At 38.4% G+C, this 22,165-nt stretch overlaps 1 protein-coding gene across 3 annotated transcripts in view; it reads left to right on the forward strand.

The window, feature by feature from the left end:
• Window positions 1-1,135: 1,135 nt before the first annotated feature.
• The window catches only part of AK5 (adenylate kinase 5), a 98,350-nt gene continuing 77,320 nt past the window's right edge, over window positions 1,136-22,165 (forward strand). Inside the window, exons 1-6 of one of the 3 annotated variants that reach the window (XM_075156057.1) lie at window positions 1,264-1,584; window positions 2,662-2,844; window positions 3,473-3,659; window positions 4,632-4,799; window positions 10,916-11,085; window positions 11,206-11,319. In XM_075156057.1, coding sequence (XP_075012158.1) covers window positions 3,491-3,659; window positions 4,632-4,799; window positions 10,916-11,085; window positions 11,206-11,319 — 621 coding nt within the window. In that variant the 5' untranslated portion in view covers window positions 1,264-1,584; window positions 2,662-2,844; window positions 3,473-3,490. Of the gene's footprint in view, window positions 1,585-2,661; window positions 2,845-3,472; window positions 3,660-4,631; window positions 4,800-10,915; window positions 11,086-11,205; window positions 11,320-22,165 lie in introns of all 3 variants that reach the window. The other 2 variants (XM_075156056.1, XM_075156055.1) reach the window with 2 other exon arrangements.

A 22,165-nucleotide genomic window follows, 5' to 3' on the forward strand; every position in this document is an offset into this window, starting at 1 on the left:
AAGGAAAGTGTCTACATAAAAAGCTGGAGGCAGGGCAGAGGAAAAAGGGGGCACTTCAACCACAGAAGCAGCAAAACAAGGAACATGGCCACAGCTGAGAGGGAGAAGCTTGTCAAACTGAATTGATCCACAAATCAAACAGAAGGGGGAGAAGCTGCTTAAAAGACTCCTGAGAAGACCTAACCTATGTCTGAAAAATACGAGATACGGAAAGCAGTTGCTCACTGTTGTTCATAAGCTTCCATTTATGTAACCTATTTCTGTTAGGGTGTGCATCAGTGAAATTACATGGGTGTTTGTTAGAAAAGATAATCAATAAAATTAAGATCTAATTGGAACATCAGACTTGATATAGAACAATTAAGCAACTGAAATAATCTACTCTGACTTCCAGTATGCTACAGAGTATCACAGAAGCTACCCCCTACTTAGCACTCCTCAGAGCACATCTAGAATAATGCATCCTGTTTGGGGCTCTCCAGCAAGAGAGAGATGTTGATAAACTGGAGTGAGTTGAGTGGACAGCCACAAAGATGGTTGGGGATGAGAGCACTTGCCCTTGAGGAGAGGTTGAGGGAACTGCGCTTGTTCAGCCTGTGGCAAGGCTTAGAGGGGACACAATTCCAGCTCTCCAATGGTTGTGAGGTGGTTATGAAGATGGAGCCAGGCTCTTCACAACAGTGCAATGGTGGGCAAGAAACAAACTGAGACAAGGGAGGTGCTAACCGATAGAAGAAAACCCTTTTTTCACCACGAGGCCGGCCAAGCACAGGTTGCCCAGAGAGGCTATGCAGTCTCCATCCTTGGAGGTTTTGCAAGATGAGACTAGGTGAAGTCCTGAGTGAACTGGTCTGACTTGCCCTTGCTCTGAGCAGGAGTTTGGACCAGAGATGTCTTCAGGTCTCTTTCTGTGACCCGACGATCACAGATGCTCACGAGTGATCATAGTTCATGGCCGCCTACTAGCCCAAAGTGTATGAAATGCCTCGCTCTTCAAAACGCCAAAAAACGATGCCAAGGGCAGAGACCGCGGTAACCGGGAGGCTTCCACCACCTCTGCGCTGCGCCCGTGCACAGCCCTCCCCGCACTCCCTGCCACAGCCCTCCCAGCGTGCGGGGCGCGCCTGAGGACGGCAAAAGCAGGCGGTGCCGCCCGGGGAGCCGGGGTCCGATCCCTGCCGGGGCACCTTGCCTGCGGCTCACAGCCAGGCACAACCCCTCACAGCCAGGCACAACCCCTCACCGCCTCCGCTCGGGCGCCTCACCGCAGGCACCCCGAAACTTTCCCCGCCAGCCTGCGCACGCTCTTCCTCCCCGCCGGGGGAAAACGTGCTCTCGCTCCCTCCGTGCAGCGGGGACGGGGAGGCGGGCAGCCTGCCTCCCTCCTCCCCCCCGCCCCGGCTCGCCCGCCCGCGGAAGCCTCGCCGAGGCTCCCGCATTGCACCGCCGCGCCGCGCCGTGCCGTGCGCGGGGCTCGGCGCTGCCACCGGCGCCCCGCCGGCGCCCCCGTCCCCGGCTGGCGGTATGAGCGCCGGCGAGGCGAAGGAGTATCTGGCCCGCAGGGAGATCCCGCAGCTTTTCGAGGTAGGCGAGGCGGAGCGGGGGGAGCGTTTTCCGCCCCGTCGGGGGTGCTCCGCGCTGGGACCCCGCGGCGGGCAGCGGGCTGAAGGTGGCTGGAAGGACGGAGCAGGCAGAGGAGGCTGCGGCGCGCGTACCTTGCGCGGGGAGCCGCGCCGCGGAGGGCTGGCCCCCAGCTCGGGCCGGGGGGCGCTGCCGGGTGACCGCGGCTCCCGGGGCCGCCCGGCAGCGCCCCGCGGGCCGGGCTGGGAGCTGCCGGCCGCCCAGCCGGCGGGGGAGCGGCCGCCGCTGCCCACCTGCCGTGAGCCTCCGCGGGCGCGCAGGCAGCTGGGCGGCCGCGCCCCGCCGCGGCGCTGCGGGCGGCCGCGTCTGCCCTCCTTCAGCCGCCGGGGGAGGCAGCGAACTTGTGCGTCCCCTGGGCAAAGGACCCCCGGGGCCGCTCTGCCGAGGAATTCGGGCGGGGGTATCTTTCAGGTTTTCTCCAGATCTTCATTGGGCTGGGAGAAAAAAAAAGCCACAACTGTTTAGCGAGGTTTTGCTTAGCTTCCTGCAAGTTACCTGCTGCTAATGGTTGATAAATACTTCCCTGTGAAATGTGGATTTTTTTTTTTTTTCGAATCAGACAACCTGCCATCTATATAAAACACGCACACACACACACAGAGACATGTATGTATTTTCCCTGGTCTGTTCTGAAGCGAGACATTTTTTAATGTATTTGAAAATTACAGGACATAGACCATGCTAACGTTTTACTAGCACATTTAGAATGTGAATGGTTTAACAAGAGATGGAAACAAAACTGTTTTTCTGTAGAGGCTCAAAGCTTGAGCTAGCAATTTTTAAAAAATGGTGCATATCTTCTGCAAAAATACATGGCTAGTTGCTGTGATCAGTTAAGTAGTATAATAAGGGCATAGATGCATATAAATTATATCCTATTTTATAAATACAAATGTGTGTAAATAACAACTATCGTATAAACTGTAGATAACAAATAACTGAGCAAATCCTGAATTGGAGCTATTTATGTTTATTACTAATATCAACTGTGACCCTCAAGTTTATTTGCACAAAAATTAGGAAAAGCACAAAGGAACAGAAATCATCCTGAAAGACATTTATTGTTAAGAGAAGGTTGGATGCAGCTGTCTTGTGGCGAAGTGAGATGATGACTTATGTATCACTTTGTCAAGGGAAATCAATTACCATGCATCAAAGGAGGGCCTGGCATTCCTTCTTCCACACTCCCCATAATGCCCATAGGTACGATGGATGCAGAATTAATACTGTAGACAGGGGTTTTCTAATGGCTGGGAATTTCTGGTCAATTAAATCTGGAAGCACCTATGAACTTTGGGTTTGGGTTTTTTTTTGGGGGGGGGGTTTGATCAAGATGATATTAGTATTTCTCGTGATTTTTAAAAACCTTGTTTTCATTATTTTTGTAAGTGTTGACTCAAGAATATAGATAAGATACTTGTGGGTGCACTGGTCTTTAAGTAAAAGATATGTTTCAGTGATCTAATAGGCTACATAGAATATGTAACTTTTGGGGCTATCTAGCGCGTGCATTGCTCTGCGTGTATTTGCCAGTGGTAGTTCTAAGAAAAATGTAGGGAAATTTTTTACTATTTTCAGTTTTTATTACAGTGCAAGCAGACAAATATAAAGATATAGCCACGAGCTTCCTGTTCTGAATCATTTTTGTGACACCGGCAAACCAAAATCATACAGTTTTGCAGGCCTCACTCTCATGCATTGGCTTGAAACACAGAGTCTGAATATACAAGGAATGTGGGGCTTCTCTGTGTAAAGTAAAATTCAAAGTCAAAGTGCTTGTTTTGTCCTGGCATCTATCATTACAGTGTGTATTTCTGATTTTACTTTGCAGAGTCTGTTGAATGGATTAATGTGTTACAAACCCGATGACCCAATTGAATATTTGGAAAGCTGTTTGCAGAAAGTGAAAGAGCTTGGAGGGCCAGAAAAAGTGAAATGGGACACTTTTGTCAGCCCAGAAAAGAAAACCCTGCCTCCACTCAATGGAGGACAATCCAGGAGGTCTTTTTTCAGGAATGGTAATGTATTAAATATAAAAATGATTGTATTTCTTGTGCTGTGGCTGGTTTTACATTCACTACTGAATTATTTTATACTTACTTCTATAGCAGATCATGCCTTATTCTGATTTTCCTTAGGCAAAAGACACAAGGATTCTGTTTCCTTGTGTTTTGGCATTCTTCTCCTCCCATAACGGATGCTGCTATGCAGGAGAGGAAATTGTGATCATTTTGCAGCCTGATGGTGGATGTTTGCTGTGTAAATGTTTAACACATTAGTGGAGAGATTTCTCGTATCCTACCTAAAACATTTGCAAAGATAGGGGCAAAGTTGGCTCAGTGCACTTGGTTTATATGGTCCTTATGGATGACATACATAATAACTTCAATGCAGTTACACTAGGTTATTTTTCTAGTTCATATTGGAGCTATATGCTAATTTACTAAATACAATGTAAATGATAAACACTTAGAAAAAGGTGCATCTTATAAAATCTAAGCAAATGTCATACCAATACCTGTAATTATTTTAACTGTAATGTTAACAAAGAGTCATTAGCTCATCTTTCAGTTGCCATAGTTATTCTTTCTTGCCATCCAGCATTTCATTAAGCTAATTAGCAAGAATACTATCTCTTTCTCTGTGTACAACATGTATCACCAAAAGAGGTAATAGTACAGGTTATCTGCACAATACGTTTTTCTTCTCAGAGGCCACTGCCGAACTCTGGGTGCTATGGGCAGATTTTCACAGAAAAGCTGATGTGCTTGTAAAGAAACACCAAAGAAAACTCACTCCTACTGGTTCTGATTTAATAGATCAGCTAAATAGAGACAAGGAATATTTAATATAGTAACAGCAAGTACATTGTAAAATTAGGAAATATTTATATTTTATGTTTATTTATTATATTTAAATCTGCATATATGAATAGATTTTGAGTTGTCTGTGTATTTCCACAATTCCCAGTTTATCTTACTATTTTACAGTGATGCCTGATAATTCTAACTTCCCATACCGACGGTATGACCGACTTCCTCCAATCCAACAGTTTTCGATAGAAAGTGACACCGACCTCTCTGAAACTGCTGAGCTAATTGAGGAGTATGATGTATTTGATCCTGCAAGACCTCGACCAAAAATTATCCTTGTCATAGGTATGAAGGCAGAGTCATTTTGACAAGATTTTATCTTTGTTACTTTGCCTTTATTTTTTGTACTGCAAATACATTGAATGCCTATATGTATTTAAATACAATTCTTCCATCTGCCGTAGCAAGTGATGCAGCCCAATTAGAGTATATCAGAAAGTGAAATTGTTAGTGCTGAGGATATAGCATCCCAACTGTAAGCATTTTAGGGGTTACAGTGAGCACCTGTGGTCATGTTCTGTAGACTGAATGCCCATTAGCAGCTGGAGAGCTCATGGTTTGCTTATGGAGCACATCTGCCAGTTTGATTTAATCTAAAATGAACCCGACTCATGCATTTCAAAACAGCTTCACCATGTGAACCAAAGTGCTCTTCCAAAGCGTGCTCCAGATATGAACTAAAACACTATCGTAGATGTACTCAAAGCTGCTCACAAAAAAGGATATTTAAAAATATTGGATAAGCCAGCTCAAAAAGGTGATAGGGAACTGTTGTCCTCTATATTTAGAACCTTGAAAACTGATCGGTTTGTCCAGCTGGAGCGAGCATACATGGTCACTAGTCCATTGCATTGATAAATGAATCCCTAGATATTTGGTGAATGAATCCTGTGCCATCTTCAGGGAAAGTGAGCAATCAGTTAGCATTAGTTAATTGTGCTCTCTCCCCAAGTTCTCTCTTGTGTGCTGTTTAGTGTCCTTTCTAGGCAACTCGTACTTTCCAGCCTCAGACAAGTCTACTGTTTATTAAGAAATAGCAATTTAAGTCTAAATCAACGTTTTATTCTGTTTCTGAATTTAAGTTCTTTGAATTAGTTTCCTTGTCATCTGAAATAGTTGTCTTTTGAAATTTTACCACCAGGCCTAATTCTCTGATTCTCTGGACTCTTTAAATAGTTACAGCACAGGTGCCAGGTGATGGAGAATCACATTTTTAGTTCATAAAGCCTTATTCATATTAAAGAGAGCTATTGCTTCCATAACAGAGAATAGTATGTAGTATAGTAAAAGAGAACAGAAATGTCTTCTCTGTATTATAGAGTGGGATCTCTAAGAACAGCATGTCCTCTAGGCTCTGCATCCAGCAGGTCTTGGAAATGTGATATTGCAATATATTGAAAACAGAAAACCAGGCATTTTTCTAGATATTTGTGGTATGCCAAAAGAATTGCTCAGGCATTTGAATTTTCTTAACCTTTTGTTTTCAGCATTACAGATCTCAACGTGCAAATCTCTCCATGCACTGTTGAACTGTAAAGCTTGAATGAGATGGAGAAATAACACATGCCTTTCTTTCATCTTAATTAATTAGCTAGCCTTCCTTTTCATACAGAAGAAAAACTGGCTCCTTTTCAGTGACCACAGAAGGCTCTTAATGCATTGAAATCTGTGTAGCTCTGTTGCAGTAGGGTGATGAATGAAGGTTTGATCTAGGTGAAATAAAGAGAGATTGACTTTCACCTCTGGAACTGAGTGCAGGGGTATTTGAAGTGAAATCCTTGAACGGCAGCATATAGTGAACAGACCATGGATTTTACGGAGCTTTTCTTTTCCCTCATTTATATAGGGAACATTGTAAACATTCCACAAAGGCTATTTCACGTTTATTTTCCAACTGAGTTTCTCTGAATCTGTCTATTATGGTGTGATCTGATAGAAACACAACACTATATGTAGCTTAGCAGCTATTGTCCAATTTTGTACAGTATCAAGAAAATTTCTCCCAAATTCAACCTTCTATTGAGAAAGCACATAAAAACACGTGCTGGAAAGAATAAAAGAATAACTAATATACTCAATGAAAGAGAGAAAGTGAAAAAAAGTGTACTATTAATTTCAAGAGGCAAATATTGTACACAAAAATGTGTTGCATATTTTTCAGTTTGCACAAAATGCCAGCGAAAACTTCAGTTAAGCAAGCTATTTATGTCTAACTAGTGATAACTAACCATACTGCCTAGCTCAGATGGTACTGATCCTATTCGTTGTTGGGGATTGAAATGAATAGAAATTAAAGACCTGTCTTCTGCTTCGCATATTAGGTGAACTTTTCTTTAATAATGCATTAGCCCAAGATCTTTTTAATGCTTCCATAAAGGTTTTTACAACTTCCTTGCTTTATGAAATCTGTCATCCTTATAATGAACCAGGTAGCTCCAAGGCAAAAGAGAACTCGCTTATAAAGGTGGGGGGGGATTGTTCTTTTTCTGTGTTTGTAGAAAAGTCTTCTGGTGAAATGTAAAGCTGCAAAGCTGCAAAGTGAGTATGTGACTGGATTTTAGAAAAATCAAATGGAACCAGCCAGGATGGCACACATCTGAATCACTGGAAAATTAAGTTTCTAAGGCATTATAACACTAGGAAACTAGATTGTGTTTAAAAATGTGCTTCCTAACATATTTTGACAAACACATTTTTACTATTGATACAGCCTGAATACAAAGATCTTAAAAAATTAATTACCTGGTGTCATTAGCCTCAAAGTTCCGTATGTTTTTAAACTGCACTTAATTAAAAATATTAGTTAATATTAAAAGAATATGTTTTCCTTTTATAATCAAATTTTAAAGGATAGATCAAAGAGAGTGCTGTCAGCAGCCGGCTGGCCCATTGATTCGTTAAATCCAGTCCACAGCTAGATTTTAAAATCATAAGTCTTTTCAGAAATCCTATTATTACATGAATTTATTTTGAATTTACAACAGTATAAGCAAAATTGAAATTTTGAACTTCCATTGACAAAACTAGATTAAAACAACTGCTTTAGATGCTTTTTGGGCATGGAAATCTTCACTTGAAACCAGTTAGCAAACATAATTTTAGATGCAACAAATGTTCCCTAGTCTAGACATCTTCTAAGAAATATGTAAAATAATCACGCTTTTCTTGAATAATGTATAATCTCAGAATAAGTGAAAAGAATGAAAAACAAAAGTGATTTGATTTTCCTTTCTTGTGAACAGTTTGTCGGTATGATTTATCAAAGAGTCAGGAATGGATACATAGTCCAATAAATTATAACGATGGAAGTAATTTTGTCCTATCACTTTTCTCTTATTTTATTACCTGAATGTTTCCCCTTAGATTGTAAATGGATAATCCCAGCTTGCTATAAAGGGGTATTTTTGGACTGAGAAAAACAAAAGGTATGAGAAGTTTGTGAACATTAAAGCAAATACTTTATTAGTTTTTTTCTGCTTGCAAATCTAAATTGAAAGAAGTGCCGAGCTACACATTTTTTTTTCTGCTTCTCTTTAATGGCAAAGCAAAGCTCTCCCAAACAGGAGTGTAAAGTCTACCTACTTGGTTTCAAAAAGTTTTTTCAGCTATTTTATAGTTTTACAGAGACTGATGTTTTTTCAAGTAACAGTTCTGTTTTTCTGGCATCTTTTGTATCTCTGCTGGAATAGGGATACTATTTTCCATGTCAAATTTTCTGTTTCTAATTTTCTACGTGTTACCTATATATGTTTTGCACTTCATTGTTTCTGGGGTGCAACATAGTCTGTTTCAAACTTGTCTTGAGTCTGAAATAAACTGAATTTCTTTTGTTGGAAGTTTTATATCTGCAGGAATTAAGCACTGCATTGGCTCCAGTATGTTTTATAAACCCTTTTCTCTGAAGCACAGTCACAACCTATCGCCCCTTTTGTCTAGGAGTTAGGATTATTGACAGTAAATAAAGCCACATAAATTAATAATAATAGATGCTACACGTTTGTATAAACACACACATATATAAGATACATTATTTATATTTATGCTCATTAGATTGCAATATGTGGCTTTATATAGAGAGAGAGGGTTGCTTATGGAAATCTTTACACAGAGTGAGTAGCCATTCCAGTAACGAGTAATTAATCCTATTCATTCACCTCGCAAAATCTGCTCCATACAAACCGGCAGCAATCATCAAACAATTAGTTGTGCTTCTTTGTGCTGTTGTTTTCATCTACGTAAGAAAAAAGACACTGGGAATCAGTTACTCCAAACCTACTATCATTCCAGATTACCAAGAGCCTGTAATAAACTGTAAACTACATGGAATTACCTTGTTTGAACCTTTGTATCAGGTACGTTTTTGTTACAGGAGTGAAACACAATGTAAGGTTTGGTGAAATGCATTTGTCATGGGGAAGGCTGAACATGCCATCAAAGGGAGCGGGGAGAGCCGAAGCAGAATTGCTTTGTAGCCACTTTAGTGGAGGTGATGATTCCTAGTATGTCGGATGCTTGCATATCTACAAAAGGGAAACATCCTTTATTCTAACAAAGAGGATAGCTGAACTGTCTATGAAAGAAAGAGTTCAAGCTGAAAAAACTAAGCCCATCTAGATCACCTAGAAGAACTGAAATGGAATAGCTGTATAACATAACATAATCTGTTGAAAGAAGAGAGAAAGCATGTACCTTTTTAGGAGGGAAACAGCAAGTGAGCTGAATGAGGGAAAAATATTTTTCAATTGTAACCTTACTGTACAGAGATAAGATATAGTTTTTCTTTCATTTCTTTGCTTGTGTGTTTTATGAACATCTGTAGCTGTATTGACTAGTTGGATGTTACAGATAAAATGCTTGTATTTGCATTTATCTTAACCTGGCTTGATTTAAGCATTATTTAAACTAATTGGATAATGACAAAGCCTTTTTTTTCCCAAGGGTGTAACTAAACTGTGGGCAAGGGTATGGGAACACCTTAACAATATGCAAGTTTCCCTGTGCATTCTCTTCAAATGGGTCCTGATCTGAGTTGCAAAGGCCAGGAGGAGAGTTACCATCACAGCGTCAGGGGTACAGAAGAGTTCCTAGTGACTACTGGTGATGCTGAAAGCTCTCTGACATGTAATATTGGGGCACAGGTTTGAACTGCTTACACAGAGCGTGTCATAACCATATATTTTAAAGCAATATTGTAAAGCTTATCCTGCAGTCAAATCTGTATTAATTATATAAATGCCTAAAAGCTATTTATGAGAATAATACAGAAAATATAAGAAGCTCATTGCATTCATATTTACTTTCATTGCATTGCTGTATTTTCAGATTCATAGAAAACGTATATTATATTTTTAATAAATCTTAATTCTTTGTCTGTTGAAATAAAATTCAATGTTCTCACACACAATTTTCCAAAATATAGCTACTTAGTGTTGGCAATTAATATCAAAACATTTGTTTTGGTTTTGCTTTGTTATGCTATTCAGTAACATACACTTTTGTATATAGAAACATTTATTTTTATCAAAAAATTTCCCTATTTTTATGTAGTGGATTCCAGTTTCTCTGTTCTTCACATCATAGTGTGTCCTTTTAGTTCAGACATAGTCTGATTTTTTTTACATGCATTCTTGCTTCTGCTGTCCAATTGACCTTCACTTCAGCATTCCCTGGTATGTAATGTGGCTGTTTTCTGTGATTTTGATACCTATTCTGCCTGTGCTATATTAAAGGGTCTCTTTATTCTTCGAGTTGTCCAGCAAGTTGAACCTAACAAATTGCTTCTCTATCAGATGCTTCAAGCATCAATACCAGAAGTATGCGTGGTTCAATAAAAGTCCTTGTACCAAATCACTATGGAAACATCTCAGATGATTATTTAATATTTTTTCTGCATTTTGAAATCAGAAAACCTCAGAAACTCACACAAGCATATTTAGGAGCAGATTTTATTAGTTCCATTTCATGACTAGTCCATTGATTTCATTGGCTTATTTAAGCAAGTATGATTCTTTCTGACATGAATACGCTTCCGACTATCTGGCTCTATCTTTGGATTCACAGAGTTCAAGAAGGGACCAGTTCATTTGTCTCTTCCTCTACTACAAATCAAGAAAAATTTCTTTCCAGGAACAGCATTAGAATGAGATCAAGCCTAAAAGAACATGTTTATTTTTAATATGCAAGTAGATTTGTATTCTTTTTTTTTTACTTCATTTTACAAACTGTTACCTTAATGATCAGGTAGATGAGACCCATTTCTAAATGGCTGGTAACAAGTCATGCAACTGCAAGCTTTGCTCTAATAATGTTTGGAAAATTGGTGCCGAGAGCAAGGATTTCACATGTGATTGGGTACTTCAGATGAAAGGTTAATTTAATGTTTTACTTATAATTACCAATAGGTGGCCCAGGAAGTGGTAAAGGAACACAGAGTTTGAAAATAGCAGAACGTTATGGATTTAACTACATATCAGTTGGTGAATTGTTAAGAAAGAAGATCCACAGCACAAGCAGCAATAGAAAATGGAGTCTAATTGCCAAAATAATTACTACCGGAGAACTGGCCCCTCAGGTACAGCGTATCCTGTGTTAATGTTTACTTTCAAAGGATTTGTGCATGCTGTATTAATGTGTACCATCAAGAAAACCTCCTTTACAATATTAAATAAAAAACTTCTTTTCTCTGTGAAAGGAAACCACCATAACTGAGATAAAGCAGAGATTAATGCAGATCCCTGATGAAGAGGGTATAGTGATTGATGGATTTCCCAGAGATGTTGCCCAGGCAATCTCCTTTGAGGACCAAGTAAGAGATTATTTTTATTCTTAAAATAACTTACATATCTCTACAATAGTTAAGCTTCTTGAAATCATCAGTAGGATTCCAGGAAGGACTAGATGTTATTTCTAACTGAGCATTGCTCCTTAAATCTTTGCAAGTACATAATTACAGGTTGACAAAAGGTTATTCTTTTGGTTTACGTTACATTACGTTCTGTCTGAAGACAGAATATTTTACAAAAAGACAATGTAATAATATAACCAATAATCCAAGCCTTTTTTCTCAGTAATGAAAATCCTCTCAGGATAAAGAAGAAAATAACATCAAATCTAACAATTAGTATTTTTCATATCTTAGTGATTTAGGAAGGGGGAAGACATTATATTTCCATATCTATTTGTTCAATTTAATCTACATTAAGAGAAACATACTTAAATCAATGCATATCTTCACAACGCTTTTAATCTGAAGTTTATTACAGTGCATTTGAAAAGACTGGAATAAAATAAGTGTTTTGCAAGTTTTTGTAAACCAGAAATGATGCTCATTTTAAGAAATTTAGATGATTTTAGGTATTCTAAACTACAATTCTAAGGTTTAGTCAGCTAAAACTGTATTCCTGAGTTCTATTCACATGTTGTTTTCATGTGTGTATTTTAAACAAATCCAAAAACACTTAAATTCAGTGGAAAAACAAACGGCTTATGTCATTTTCTGATCAAGCGCTGTTAACAGTTATGGTCACAAGTAAAGGTTGCACTTTCAGTGCTGAATTTTTAGAGCGCTGCTCATGCAGAGCGTTTCAAAGTCCTTCACAATTGCTGGTGTAGTACCGTTTCTGTACTCTGAATTCTAAGTGGCATTGCCAAGACAGAAGTAACAAAAGAAAGCAGCTAATGAGACGTTTCATTAGTGTGCTTTTATAAGGTATTATTCTGGGCAAAATTTAGAAGACTGAATTGAGGAAATTAAAGGAAACAGACAAAATAGTTATTACAGAAAATAGCCAATGACTGCCAGCTGTATCTCCTTATAATTAACAAAAGAGAAGATTGACTATGTTATAAATGAAACAGCAGAAATTTAGGCTTAATGGTCATTTCCTTGCCTCATTTTTTTGTCCAGTATATTGTGTGACAGTGTGCCTTAAGTGCATTTCTTGGTGCTGTAATTTTGTGCTGATGTTTTGTTTGAAGAAAGAACAGGGGATGTGAAACTGGAAGAACTGACAGGAGTTAAATTAAGTGCTTCGAGTTATCCTAGGGTCAGATTCTCCTTCTACAAAGGAAAACCAATTAAACAACACCTGAGCACCCATCATAGGGTCCCTTAGTAATACTACTAAGAAGTGGAGTCCAGGAGGTAATAGAAAAAGCTCAGGCAATACCATGCTGTAGAAGGGGAGAAAGATGGACACTATGTTTCATACATGTTTGAACCCTCCCATTGCACCACTCTAACACGCTTTTACAGTATTTCCTCATTTAACTTGAAATATTCCCCCCTGGCAGCCTGGTTAGCTCTTATTAACTATAGAAAACTACATGGAAAAAAGACTGATAGAATGACAGATGATAGAAATCCTAACTTTGGCTCCTTTTTAATATGTGTGGTTGCTTCAAGGATGCTGTAGATCAGTCGTGGTTTTTTTTTTTAGAGGAAAGAGAGGATGGATTTAGTCATTTTAAACCTGACTATATTCTCAGAGAATTCCTTCGTTTTCAGTTTAATGGGATTTGCTAAATCATACTCCTCAAGGCCTGATTCTGCCTGAAAGATAGATGACTATCTGAGTCTCTCAAAAAATCCCGGAGCACTTCATATAGGGCCACCTTTCAATCTTACCTGTTCTAAAATAAATATGGGAAAGGAAGAACTTTTATAGGAGGATAAGAAAGAAGATTTGGTCTGTTTAGGCTCCCCCTTTTTCACCTTTCTTTGCAGCTGACTTCTTATATGAGCATATCTAAGGCCACGGAAATAAATGTACATATTTCAACATACAACATCTGTTTAATCCAGTGGGATATGTTTAGTGTTTTATCTTGGCTTTATATTTTAAAGAAATAAAATACGCTTGTTGTTTCTTTAAAATTCTCTGTTTACAGAGAATGCTACACACATAAGTAGGAAGGTCTTGTGGTGAGGAAAGGGGACTATCAGCAGACGTGGCACCCATCTTCCTTCACAGGATGAGGCTGACGGTAATCCATAGCATGTCAGGTTATTTACATTAAATGTGCTAACATTTTTAAGGCACTCAGAGGTCCCTCAATGGGAAGTGCAATTGAGTTGTGGAGAATTCAGTAATTAACTGTTGTGATAATTTGTGCAGGTTTGCAATTAAAGATGCTACGGGTGTTTTCCACAGCTTAGAAATGTTACAGCTTTCTTGCTAGCAATGTGTAGAAGAACAGAACAGAATTGCTCTCATGAGCCAAAAGTGACAAAATGAGAAATAATTAGTTGAAATTTCAGCAAAGAAAGTTTTGATTAAATAGTAAGACACTTTATAATTAGAAGATCTATTAAACAATGGAACATCCTTCTGAAGAAAATGGTGAAATCCCACAAAATGCAAATAGTCAAATCACATTATTCTATAATACGTATGCCTTATTCTTATAAAGAACAGATCTCTGTAGAACACTGAGATCTGTTGATAAAAAGTTCTGAATAAGAACTAATTCTTATTGTTATCATTAATTTTGTCATGGGTGAATACTTACTCTTACAGACAGTCCCTTTAAGACCATTACATGCTTATGTACCTGAAAACAGCAGCAAAGGTTGTATGACACAAGCCATTTAATAGGGGAACTGCCAAAAGATGCATGAAGTAGGAATTACTATTTATTTAACTGTTTTCCCTCATTCATGATTCCTTCACAGCTGTTGACTGTTTTGATTACAAGGATTCTAAAATGCAGTTGTGTACTTTCGAGCAGTGACTTTATATTATTATTTGTTCCTTAAAGCAGCTAGAACAGTTTTGGGTTTTATGATGTAAATTAAAATAATGATGGTAAATTTGTATAAGGGTAAATAGTATATGTTGGCTTTCTCAGTTCTTTCAGCTGTATAGAATATAGAGTAGATGCCAGTGGAAGGAATAAGCAGCAGGGACAAGGGTGGCTGTTCATTTATCCTTCATCATTTGAGTGTGTTGGGATAGGTATTCATCTGTAATCCCATGGAAGCTTGAAATAAACAAAGCAGCATTCATTTTAAAAGTGGCATTTTCCACTGTATAGCCTTTCTTCTTTACCCTTGTTTACACAGACAGAAACAAACTCCAAGAATATATGTAATAATACCAAAAATAATTGTGGGGGGGGAATGTGAAGGCCAAGTTATTAAACTGAATGGAAATAGAGATGAGTAATACAAGATATTGAGGGAGTAGGTGAGGCTGGAACAGAGACTGCACAAATGTGAGGAAAATAGGAGGTCTATAAACAAAACAAGCTACAAAACACCATTATAGGTCAAGAAAGCATGTCTGGTCTTCATTAATCGTAAGAAGTCTATATTGTTTTGTTACCCATATGTTGTTCCTCTTTGTGAGGCATGATACAGTGGCGTCAAGAAAGTATCTGGACCCAATGTCACATAAAGGGCCAGGAAGTCAAAAATTGCACTAGGTGTGAGCTGGCCATAGTGGTCAGTGAGAGGTGGACCAGGAGAGAACCTGTATGGTTTTCCGTCTAAGCCACGTCATCTCCCCTTTCGCCACTAGTGCATGTTGTGGACAGTAGATGATGAACAACTGAAAGGCAAGGCACAAAGGGCATAAAACCGGTCTTGCTCCCAAACGCTAACACTATAGTTCCCTGAACGCTGTTTACTGAACCTTTTTGTATATATTATTACATAGCTTTCACCAGTAAGAACTGTGCTGAGTTATTGTAAAGATAAACTAACTTATATTGCAAATGGTTCACCATGTTAGTAGAGGAAAAGGAAAAGGTCAGCTAAGGTGCCTGGTTTCTTTTGCGAGGACACGTAAAATCTAACTGTGCTGTGTTTGCAGACATCTTTTATGTAACAAATTATTTATGCTAAAATAATCCCTTCAGTTTTATGGCTCACACAGCTGTTACTGAAACATGACGCTATTTGAGGTTTCACAATCTCTTCATTTTGTGAAAAAATCAAATGAATACGTATATGTCTGAACTCTAGTTACAACACCTGTCCTGCATAATGTTCTAGTATAGAAATACACAATGATAATGAATTCTTGTTGAACTTCGCTTCTAACTGCTCTTGGTACTACCAGCACGTTTTTATCCCTTTGACTAATCCAGAAGCTGAACTTTTCTTTGGGAAAAAAACATTATTTTTAGTAAACGAGTCAAAGCAAACCAACTTATGCTAACATTCCCAAACATAGGTATAGCTAAAAGATGACAATTTCTTCCTTATTATGTTGCCAGACTCTCGTGTGGACAGTAAGTTCTCAACGTGTTGGTAGGCAGAATTGCATTAAAATCCATTGCATCTCAATGACTAAACTGCCTAAGATAAAGCAATGTATCATTTGCAGCACTCACAATATTTCTCTTTCTGCTCACATCTAGAAACCAGAAGTAACAAACACTGCTTCCAAGCAATAATGTCAATCTGGAATAAGTGGGTTAAAAAGCACTTTACACATCTGAGGAATTTTACATTTGAATTAAGGCTTCTTTTCCCTCTCTTTTATTGAGTTTTGTTAATATCACTGTTCCCATCATCCCTATATTTTGAGCAGGAGAGAAGTATTTCAGATGGCATCAGTGATGTTTTCAGATTTTCACCAGTGCTCGCCAACCAGCAGCAACTCTGCCATTCTGGTCACTTACTTACACCAGCTTCATTTCTTAATGGTCAGCTACTCATTGGAGATTCATTGCAGCCTGTGAGAACTCATAGCCATGAGCACTGCAGTTTTCTCTGAGTTTCTCTCAGTCTTCTCTGAACTTCTTACCTGAGTTGAAAAAAGGCCTGTGTTTTTTTTTCTCTTTGAAGACTGAATACATGACATGTAACTTCTTTCATTGGAAGTCTTGGATTGTTGCCAAATCCTGACTTTCCCATTTCTTAATTCAAGAAAGCAGAGTCAATACTACCAACACTTTTGATAGGGGTACTTTTAATAAAGCCCTGAAGTCATATGACTATGATAATCTCTGCTCTCATTTTAAAACAAAGTTTCAAGCAGTCATAGTTGTGGAGAAAAAAATGAAAACATGAATTTTAATGTTTTAAAAGCAAATAGATCTTCCAGTTTATATATTTGTTTTAAATATATGATAATTTCTGGATTCTAATTATTTTGAAATCCTTCTGCGTAGTAGCGCAGATTTAATACTGATTTCTTTAGCCGTCCAGTTTGAGCCTAGGCATAAAGCTATCCTAAACCACAAATTTCTAAGGTATCCATGATCTCTGCTGAGTGCAAATAGTTGAAAGGTGTTTAGATTCCAAGCACACATTCGAAAATGCCAAGGAGAAAATGGTTTATTTACCATTAATCTGTCAGCTTGAAATTCAGCAAGTCACCTACAGTAGCAGCATGCTCAAGCATGCTAAATATCTTCCTCTCCAGTAACACCGTAATGAAATGCCTCTGACTGGTGTATTGAACTCAAATGACTTGTGAAGAAGAAACTGCAGTTTGACTTTCTGTGTAATCTCTCACATGGCAGTAAGTTTTTACCTTTCCCAGGAGAAACTATTTCTCACTTCAGTATTTTCCAGTTAATTTCAGTTACTGCTTTGGTTTGGTTTTTTTTCCCCCCCCACTTTCAGTCATTCATGCATAACGTTCCTTCTGATTTTATTAAGTCCTTCACCAACATTAACCGTGTTAGTTTCAATAGAGTGAGTACAGATGAAGTTTGCTTAAAATATATTAATTGTAAGTTTTGTTAATAGTGAAATAAAATGTGGAACGGGTATTAGAATTAATGAATATTCATTAATGAATATAATTTAATTCCTTGACAAAAGAGAAAGACTATTTTTGTAGGAATTATCTTAAAAATATTTTTGTGTTATATGGCCTAGGTGTCAAGACTATATTTGAAGAAGTAAAATCTTAATTTAAATAATAAACAGAGGCGATAAATTTTATCTGATTCTTTGTTTAAAATGTCCTTAAGAATATTCATACACCTACAAAGAATAACTAGTTCATATTGGCTGTGATTCGAGTTAACTTTTTAACTCCCAAATATATTCCTTATGAAAATTATTATGAGACTTAATTGTGCTAAAGTAGAACAAACTATGTAGATGGCACAATATAGGATGCTGGGAAAAACTGACTTGTCCTCTCACAGCCTCCCAGGCTAAGGACAGCAGTCCTATTCCTCCAAGTCCAATACGTAAAATTCAAGCAGAAATGATGCCTGCAGTCCCCTCAAAGTTTGACATAGGTGTTTGTGGCCAACTGACCTATGGCGGTCTGACTGCCAAGCTCATGCTCTGCAAAGAGCTTCTTATAGAAAACCTGCTTTGTCACTGGCCAAGAGTGTGGGCTCCAGAACAACCAGTAAAATGAATGCAACCTTTCTGTGAATCTTCTTAAGGGGAAAGGATCTATTCTTTGCAATAGGTTTTTGTTCTGGTAAAGGTATTTTTTCTGCATCAAGGTCTATGTGTCTTCTTCTTTTCATTGCCTTCTCAACTTCTATCTCCTTTCTCCCAAATCTCCACTTCATTGTTCCAGGCTAATAAGCCTCAGGTACAGTCCCCTACTGGATATATGTACCCAGTCATCTGTATGAGGAGTGGGAGGGCTAGCACATCAGCAGTCTACATTGCTGTGGTTCCTCTCATTCATTCTCTTTGGCCCTGTGAGTTTTACATTGCTTTCTTAAAGCCAAGCCTGAGCAGGAAGCCTGTGGAGTAGTCTTATCATTGTCTGTCTTCTTCCCCGGAAGCTAGAGCACTCTCCTGGGAAAGGCAAGCAGTAGTTCAATTTTCTGCTGGGTAGGAGACCCTAGACCTCAGGTTTCCTATTTTTCTGGACAAGGGCTCTTCTCTGCTAGCCAAACTAGCCAAAGAAGAACTCATCCATTGCTGGTCCTTAACCCTCAGGAGAGGACCTGATGTTCTGAATTCAGAGTGGATGGAGGTGCCTGCTGAGCAGTTCTGAACCACAGGTCTTCTTAGACCTTTCTTTGTAGCGTTAGCATTAGTGTTTACAGCTAGGGTTTCCTATTGACTAGCTGGCCTACACAGGTGAAAATCTGAATCAGTTCTCTCACCTGCCTCTCTCAATCAATTATTAGGGGGCCTAATTATGTAGTCTGGGCAATTTGCTGGAAGCTTATTTCTTGGGCAGGGTGAATACAGTTCAAAAGCAGTTACCAGGAAAAATTCTGTCAGCAGGATTCATTCTTTGACAGCATGATTCATGATTTTGCTTTTCTAAAACAAGAAAAAACTATGCAAACAGTCTAGTAACCCAGCAGAGATGGAACTATAAAAAGCAAATCAGTAATGACAAGGGAGAGCACCCATACAATGGACATAAACTAGCTTGCTAGTAACCTTTACCAATTAGAATAAAATGCACTGTTAAATTAATGACAATTGTTCATGAGCTGTCAGTTAAGTTTTCTCAGGAGTATCTAATAGAACATACCAGGAATTAAGAAACAGAGCGTTTTTGTCTTTTGCCTAATGAGGAATAATGAGAGAGAGCGTAATCATCTAATTTCTAGCAAACAACCACACTACCCTCACTAACAAGAGGAGATGTAGAAAATATCCCCAGAGAGAAGAGAGCATCTTTCCACTTATACTGCTTTATGTCAATAACACCACTGACTTGCACGGAATTACTCTCAATTTAGTCCTTGTTCCAGTTTAGGAAGGAGATACCCAAAGAGAGTAGGATTTTCTTACCAGTAAATACTATTCTAAACAATGAGAGGATGTACCCACCGGTTTTATTCTGAGTTGATGCCATGTGCTCTTTGTCTCATTTAAAATTCAGAAGATTGTGAATAACCGGAAACCTGTCTGTTCCCGTAGGCAAAGATTCTCCCTGCTGCTGAGTTCCAGTTAGTAAGTAGTCAGATTCACTTCCCTGAGCCCCACAGTCCTTCCTTGCACACATTTCTGGACATGAATAAGACCCTCTGCCTTCAGCACAAGATGAGCATGTTATGGGAAGTCAGCATGAAGGAATCCAGTTCTTCTGTCTGTGCTGGTTCTGTATACCTTTTCTACAACCTGAGTCTCAGAATAAAACTTATTCCCTAGTCATAAAACTCAACAACAGTTCTGAGTTAAAAAAAATAGGTTTGTTTTCAAATGAGTCATAAAAAAACCTTTTCCTTTGTTAGAAAAAAGCAATTTGTATTCATATTTACATAGAACTAGATAATGTCTCTAGATAATTACTAGAGAAGTAATCTCAGATGTCCTTATGTTCATGCTAGCCTGTTAGATTCCAACTTAAAGTGTTTATAAGCACGTCTTGCAGGCAGGTGCAGTTGAGGCAAGTGGAAGCAGAGTGGTTCATGAAAACCGGAGTGAAATAGCAATAGCATTTCAAGGGTTTACCCTTGTAGAAGAAATATAGCAAGTGCTATTAGGTCTGTATATCTATGGATATAGAAGAGATGTTACCCTTTTGTGCGTCTAAAACCAAGCAGAGGCTTGTGTTTATTAAATGGTTTTCAGCTACTTTCAGGTGATAAAGATGCATACTCTGCAGGTAAAAGATGAATTCGTAGAGGGATCACATAATCAGAATCTACTTTGTCTTCCTACCTCAAATATGCTTGAATTACTTTTGTTTTCCACTTCAAACAAACTTTTAGACAATACTTCATTTGAAACTAGGCTTCTTGAACTGAAAATTTTAAACCATTGTTTTCATTTACATTTTATTTCTGTGAGCAAAATTTATTTCAAATTACAAATGCCAGTGTCAGAAAAAAGAGTTCTAATTCCTGGGATTCTGATACTGTCTTGTATTGTTGCTGTTAATAATCAAAAAATAAGGACACCACCACTATTCAGCTCCTGTAGAGAACTTGCCATTTTAAAAAGCAATAGGAAATAACTAAAACCTAATTAATTAATTTTCCACAGTAATTACTGTGCTGTACCTCGTTATTATCCTCATTTTACAACTAGAAAAAAAAAAATAAGGCTTAGGGCATGCTTCCCCATTTTCTTAAAAAGGAACTGACCTCTGAAGCCAGTGCAGTTTGTGGGAACTAAGCAGATGAGAACCTGCACACCTGATGGCGTCATGGTGGCTTTCAGATCCTTCCCTTGCTGTGGGGGTGCACTTACTCAGCCACAGTTTCTTTAAAGAACTGAGATTGAATGTGGAAAGCTGCACTGTCATGTTTGTGTGAAACAGGAGACCTTCCTTTTTTCTCCTTCCTCTTTTTCCTTTAGGGCTAATAATTTCATGGGAGATCTATTTATTGTAAGTACTCTCTGTAAGGTTTGATGTTATATGTGAAGTTATGTGATATGCAAAAGCTTAGGTCCTACTTTGAGGGACCCAGACTTCAGGAGGTCTGGTATGACTTCACAGATCTGAGTATGTGGTAGATGCTAGTCCTGAAGATGTTTGGGAGCAAGCACTGAAAATGAGAAGGCCAGCTACAGCTTGGAGCATCTAAAGATTTCTTAACATCTTTCTTCACTATTATTTCACAGAAATGAAAATACTAAATAAAACTACTCACTTGTCCTTCACTTTACTAGATCCCTGATTTGCAGTTATAATTTCTGAGTCCCTGTATAATGTATGTTAGGAAGCTCCAGTCAGCCGGATATCTACAGTGGGACTTGAGGTGTCTCTGTGCTCAGTCCGCTGCAATGTGCATCAGCCATTGCCTTTCATGAGAGAGTGTTCCATGACGTAAAAGACTGTAGCATTTTTTTTCAGAATCTGTGTCATAATTTGGATTTTTTTACTACTGTATGCTCTTTAAATTCCCAACTTCTGATTCCTCATTATGCTTCTACTACTAATGAAGCAACCTGAATTTAACAGGGCTACTTTTAATAATGTCCATATTGCATGGAAGTCTAACACAGAAACTTACTTTCATAGTCTTTCATATGAATAATTATGTGCCTTAAAGCTATTATGTGGTAGTAAAATTAACTGTCATAATTAATTCATGCCATGAAAGGACAGAATAACTCTGTCAATTATGTTTTCAAAATAGTCTGAAAAGGGGGGGGGAAGTTACTCTATTTTTGTTGACATTGAGGTACATATGTTAGAGATAGGAGAGACCTTCTCTCCCACTGGCAGTTATTTAAAAAAAAAAAAAAAAAAGATTACAAGGTTAATTGTTTCAAAATCTAATAGATACTCATTAAAAATTACCAGAATTTGTATTTTTGGGATTTGTTTTGTAGTTTGTGTCCTCATGTCTCCAATCTACAATATGCATAAAAAATAATTTGATGTTCTTTAAAACCCTATTTAATTTTCTGTAATGATAAAGAGGCCACCATCCTGCTTGCTAGTGCTGCTTATCAGACTGTCCTTTATTGTTTGAAAATGGCTCTGCTTTTTAGCCACTTTCTACTTCCTCATCTCCATATCCTACTCTGTCAGTGACCTCCTTTGTAAAGGCTAATGACCATCACCTAGTTTTGAAAAGTTGTATCTGTTTCTTTTGACTTCAGAAAAACCTTTTTGTCCTCAGGCTGCCAGGAGAAAAGGCCAGATTGTATTCCTTCAAATGACAGAAACCCAGCTAGACGGGTTTGGGTTTTTTTAAACTTGGTTATTAATTTTCCAGATTGTCCACCTGTGAAGTCTTGACTATTCAGTCTAGTATATGGTTGTCTTTAGGCAATTTAACATCCGTGGGTAGAGGGACCTAGA

Source organism: Calonectris borealis, chromosome 8, assembly GCF_964195595.1.
Source record: "Calonectris borealis chromosome 8, bCalBor7.hap1.2, whole genome shotgun sequence".
In the NCBI taxonomy this organism is placed as follows: Eukaryota; Metazoa; Chordata; class Aves; order Procellariiformes; family Procellariidae; genus Calonectris; species Calonectris borealis.